This window comes from Eptatretus burgeri, chromosome 1 (assembly GCF_056783735.1).
Source record: "Eptatretus burgeri isolate ZD-2024b chromosome 1, Ebu_testis_v1, whole genome shotgun sequence".
Classification (NCBI taxonomy): Eukaryota; Metazoa; Chordata; class Myxini; order Myxiniformes; family Myxinidae; genus Eptatretus; species Eptatretus burgeri.
The window spans coordinates 100,761,284-100,767,283 of record NC_140961.1 but is presented as its reverse complement, the minus strand read 5'-3'; the positions used below and the strand labels follow the sequence as shown (position 1 = coordinate 100,767,283).

At 42.3% G+C, this 6,000-nt stretch overlaps 1 protein-coding gene across 2 annotated transcripts in view; it reads right to left on the bottom strand.

Annotated features, from left to right (window-relative positions):
• Positions 1 to 1,822: 1,822 nt before the first annotated feature.
• HSF2BP (heat shock transcription factor 2 binding protein) overlaps positions 1,823 to 6,000 on the bottom strand; it is a 72,323-nt gene continuing 68,145 nt past the window's right edge. For both annotated transcript variants that reach the window (XM_085893208.1, XM_085893218.1), the window contains exon 8: positions 1,823 to 2,296. In XM_085893208.1, coding sequence (XP_085749334.1) covers positions 2,085 to 2,296 — 212 coding nt within the window. In that variant the 3' untranslated portion in view covers positions 1,823 to 2,084. The remainder of the gene's footprint in view (positions 2,297 to 6,000) is intronic.

Sequence of the window (6,000 nt, the reverse complement as noted above, 5' to 3'; positions counted from 1 at the left end):
CCACCACTTCCATCACCTCCCACCGAGTAATGTAATGCTGTGTTCCTGTTCCGTGTTTATGTTCGGTTCCGTGTACGATGATGGTTTTATTTCCGCGTTACCCTCTTTCTTATGAGGTAAATAATAATATCATGTCACTTGCAACTAAAGCCACCGTGATGTCATCATGCTGGTATTTCAACTCTCCCAATGGTACCCCACCCCCTTGGCTGTCACCCAGGGCGGACCGCCCTTCCCACACCTCCCTTAGTACGCTTGTGGTCCAATGTTTCTCTTTTCTTCTAACATGGCTGCCACACTACGTGACCTATGACGTCATAATTATCATTAAAACATTCTACATTAGTCATCAAACAAATTTTGAAAATTTGTGTCGATCCAACAAGCGGTTCCAGAGTAAAGGGAATAACAAAATGCAGACATACACATACGCACATATGTACGCACGTATGGGACCAATCGCTTGACGTTGCTTTTCGCTTCGTGAGTGTGGGCTAATGCATGAAAACTGTTTATAACTATGTTAGAGGACAATACTATGTGCAAATTTTAACATTTTATCAAGCAAAGTTATATTTTAGCTCACCTGGAACGTAGTTCCGGTCAGCTTTTGGGATGGTGCGTTATCCGTCCTTCCAGCTGTTCATAAATACTTTCAACTTCTTCTCTGAAACTACACATATGATTTCGATGAAACTTTACCACAATGTTCATCACCATGTATGCCACTAATCACATTAAAAAAAAATCTGGCCCTAAGGGGGTCTACGTGGGTTGCCCCCCAAAAATAGGTATTCGCTTTCTTCTCAGAAACTACACGCACAATTCCGATGAAACTTCACCTTTCACCTATTCACCTAATTCCAACCTTTATCACCCGTGATGCACCAAAGTTTGTTCATGACGTTATAAAAAAATCAGTTTTCATAATTGATCTTGCTCTGTCTTCATTCTTTTCTCATTGCATAAAATGTCATTCTGAATTGGGTGGTAATTATAAGGTATGGTTAAGTTCACCACTAAACAATGTAATAAGGTCAGACAGTGTGATTTTTGTCTTCGACAATGCTAGCCATGGACAGCCGGTTTAAACACTGTGCCTAAACTTCATCAACATCGAAACAAAGTGAACTAGAAAGGCACTCGGGAGAGCGCATACCTCCACCAGGCTGAACAGTTTACGTTTTGTATCCCACTGATAGGCCAGATGTGGATCCGGGCCTGAACAAAAGTCTAATTGGCTTGTTCTTGTCACCGACCCAACTCATCCATCAAGTTTTTTTTATTTTTTCATAATCCGTCGACAACTTTTTGAAACATCGTGCTATATATCGTTTTTGGCACAATCTCTCAATGATGAAGAATCGCATTAAATATTCAAAAACTCGTATCCGGATTTGGATCATCACCAAATTCGAATCAATTCTTCCTTGTCATACACCAAAAGTGTCCACCAAGATTTGTGCGAATCCATCCATAACTTTTTGAGATATGCTGCACACCAACAAACAAACAAACAAAAATGAAAACATAACCTCTGTCCATCTTCGGTGAGCAGATGTCATTAGGGGCTTACGTAACGCTGTCATACTGCATGTCTCCTTTTAAGTGCAGCACTTCGTGTTTGGTAAAAGTTACACTTCATAAAAATAAATAAATCAGAATGCAAAATTGTTTGACAAGTCCCATTAGCCACTAGCAAAACAGACTGGTTTTGCACGTCTTGCTAAAATAAACGGATGATGCATGGAATGGAATGCAAAGGTGTAATTTATCACGCTGTTTAAAAAAAAAAAATTAAAAAAAACCAACAACTCGTATGCATTGTCGAATCATTCAAAATTATTTTATTCAGTGTCATCGCTTCGGAACTTCGAGTACTTGCAAATCAAACGTCAATACTTGACCTTGTAGTTTTGTAATTTTAACCATTCAAGACATCTCAATGTAATATAGTAAATAAAACTGATACAACACATTTGAAGATATGTAACAATATGCAACAAAGTCGGTAATACCATTCTTAAAATAAACAGTCTGCCTTTAGAGCCTCCAAAATCAACACTTTCAAGTCATCACAGGAGTTATATATCACATTGCAAAGCTTTCAAGTCATCACGAATCTCCATGGCCACCTCACGAACATCCGCATTTCTGTCTGTCGTTAAGGATTCCAAAAAACCATCACACAACAAAGACTTCACATCAGCAGTCAGCTTATTGCTAGTGTCTGGCTCCACGACCAAGGATTGAATCAACCGCAAGACTTGGCACCGCAGGTCTGCCTCACTCTCATCTTAAAAACAAAATGGACAAAACAAAGAAATACACACTTTATGGGTTTTACATGGATGCAATATGATGGGTATAGTAATGCATTTGTCGCTGAGGTTTACTACTTAAAATATGGTGGGTTGGCAGGATGGCCTAGGCCCTAGAGGTATGCACACTTGCCTCGAAGGTGTCTAGCCTGAGTTTGATCCCGACCCAGATATAAACTGCAATCCCAGTGTTTCACAGGCAGGGTGATTCATCAATGTGTGTGTGCCATCCCTCAAGTGGATGTCAAACAGGTGTTCCGTCTGCCAGCATTAGTTGGTGGATGTTAAAGATCCATCCATTGGCATCCTTCACAAAGTCAGCGAGCTATCGCCGGCACCATGGCCAAATTACAAATTCCTGCCCTAACCAGCAGAGGGCACTGCATCCCAGCTGTGCCCTCAGCCGATGATGATACCCCACACCCTTGTGCTGCATTCGAAGAAATAATTATAATACATCTGAAAATGGTAAAGGGGTGCTGAAACATTAAAAAAAAAACTTTTTGACAATATGAGTAATTAATAAGGTTATTGGAGATAAATCTGATTCATTGAATTGCAAGTTTCATTTTGTGATTGATGGCGTTGGCTGTTTGACATGTACAAAACTCTTAGCAGAGGCAAACAGTAGGCTGGAAGGAATATAATTTTAAAATAAACTCTTGCATGCGATGAAATAAAAGAAGCAATCAAGCTGAAAGGTTGAAATAAAGTTGTTTCCCTCACTCAACACAATCGAGGCACTGATAACATTTGCCATAAGCAATAGCGAAATTATTTTGTTTCTTTGTTCCTTAAGGTAATTTTCATTTTAATAGAGAGACCGGGATGATCACAGAACTGAAGGACAGAGGCTGAAACGTCTTTTAAAAAAATTAAAAAGTGCAGAGGGGAACAGGCACAATGGCACATGAACAAGGGACAAACAAATATGTGAAGGATGGAGAAACGTTGCAGGTACACAGAGGGTGCAGAGGGTTCATCGTGGTCATAGATATGAATGGAGAGATGAGGGCATGAGGTGGCAGTGCCTGCTATTCTGAAGGAATGGAGGGAAGAGCATTAGAGGACGAGGTGATTCCATAATGACAGAAAGGACGAACAAATGAGTGAGCGTGCAGAAACACCTGACAAAAGCAACATACGTATTACTATTGGAAGGAACCGGGTGGGAATTGAGGAAAGAAACATCAACAATGGAGCAGAGGTGGTATAAGACCATGATGCCATCAAACTACAGGCAATGAAAATGAAGCTGACCCTGTGACTCAGTTTATGAATAAGAGGTACCAAGGAATTTGAGGGAGTTGGCTTTCACTGCCTCCAAGGAAACAAGATGAGAAAATGGTGCAACAGCATGAAGTGAGAGGCAGTACTTCCAGGCTCTTAAAATGAAGGCCATTTCTCTTTTTTGTATGGTTAGTCGAGGCTTGTGGAAGAGCTAGTATTAGTACACTGAATGAATCAGGACACAACAGGACAAACGGAAGTTGAGAGAGAGAGGAAACGCCAACAGTGGAGTTAAAGGCTAAGACAGAGGCAGACTTGGACAAACAATAGGTGTGGGGAGGATTGAGGGGCAGGAGATGAGGATGCATGGGGTGGACAAGATGGACATTGAAGGAAACTCTCAGGAAGAAAAAAAATGGAAATTTTGAACGAGGGTGGGGGGACGGGCTTTAACAGGGGTATAAAATATCATTGTTTTGGATTGGGAACTATCTGAGATGGTCGTGATCAGCTGTCTTGAAGACCTGGAGGGAAGAATGAGGTTGAAGAGAATGTAAAAGTCAGTTCCACGGGCAGGGAGAAAAAAGATGAATGAATGAGTGGAGGTGAGCAGTAATGAATGAATGAATTTAGCTTGTTTCACCAGAAGGGGGTTGATGGTGGACCATGGGTGCCCTGCAGAAACCTGGGTGGGGGACAGAGGACAAAGCATGGAAAGAACAGAGGGTGCAAAACCAGAAAGAAGGCAGTAGAAAACAGAGACCTCTGACTTGTCTGAGAGGAAGTCATATATTCAGCTTCATCGCAGAGAGATTCCAATAATCTTTAAGGCCTTGGATTCCATGGTGTCGACCTGAGCAAGATGTCAGGCAGGGGAGCCATCCCAGAGGGGAGAGAATTACTCCTTCAAGCTGCCTTATACACAAATAAAGGACATACTTTTTTGTTGTTGTATATAATATTGAGGCTCGTATCAGAGTTAACAAGCAGAACGTATAACAAAGGGAGCATGAGACAAGAGGGGCAGGAGAGGGAAGCACAAAATAGTGGGGAACAGAGACATAAGGAGATCTGTGGAAGGGAGAGGGGTGGGGCAGGGTACACAAGGTAAACAAGATGGACACTGCAGGGACTTTCAGGAATGAAAGCAGGGAATATGAAGGAGGTGGGTTTGGGGTGGATTAACAGGGGTAGAAAAGATAAAGGTTTTGGATGGGGGAAGATATGAGATGGTGGTGAACAGCTGTTTTGAAGACCTGGAGGGAAGAGTGGGATTGAAGAGAGTGTAGGAGTTTTCTCCAGAGGCAGGAAAAAAAGAGGAATAAAAGCGTGAAGTTGAGCAGTGATTCTTGATTTTGGCAGTTTCACCAGAAGGGGTTTTTTGGTGGACCCTGAACACCCTGATGAAATATAGAGGGGACAGATCACAGACAGAGCAAGGGAAGTGGGGGGGGGGAGTCCGGAGAGGAGAAGGGAGAAGACAGAAAGACCACCAACCTGCCTCCGCCTCCAGTGAAAGAGTGAGAGACCCAAAGACTCAGCTTCTTCGTGGGAGATACCAATGATCCTAAATGCCTTGGTTTCCACAGCATGAAGCAAAGAAAGGTGTGACGTGGGAGCACCAGACCAGAGGGAAGAGCAGTACCCCATCAGGCTGTGGATGAAAGCTTTGTATAAAGTCTCCGCATTGTAATAGGAGTTTCCTTGCAAGGAACTTTGACACAGGAGTAGGCCATTAGGCCCATCAACGCTAATGCTATTATTTGCAACCTATGTTTTTTATCAGTGCTGTATCCTTTTTAAATGCTGAATGTCAAGCGAGGAGGCAGCATGTACAATTTTTATAGTCTTCTTAATGACTTGGCCGGGTTCGAACCACCAACCTCTTAGCCTCAAAGCAGACATGCAAAACGATTACATAACTGAAGCGGGTGAAGATTCAAGGCTAATTTGGTAATTTTGGAGTCCCTTTATTGTTGGTATCTGGGGCGACAGAGGGACACCGGGGGCAGTGGATAGTCCGGTCAGTTAGGGTAAAAATATTTACTGACTGGACAAAAGTGTCAAACTTCCAATCAAGACTCTCTTCTTCTTCTTCTTCTTCTTCTTCTTCGTCTTCTTTCGGCTGATCCCGTCAGGGGTCGCCACAGCGGATCAATGATCCGCATAATGATTTGGCATAGGTTTTCCGCCGGATGCCCTTCCTAACGCAACCCTGGTCACCTCTTACGACACACAGGGATATGGTACACCTATTCTAACCGGGGCATACACCGGACCCAGTACACTGGTACTCACTTCGTCGACCTCAGAAGGATGGCAGGCTGAGTCAACCCCCTGGTGTTATACTACTTGGTATATATATATATATATATATATATATATATATATATATATATATATATATATATATATATATATATATATATTCAGTGGCCCAACAGGGTTT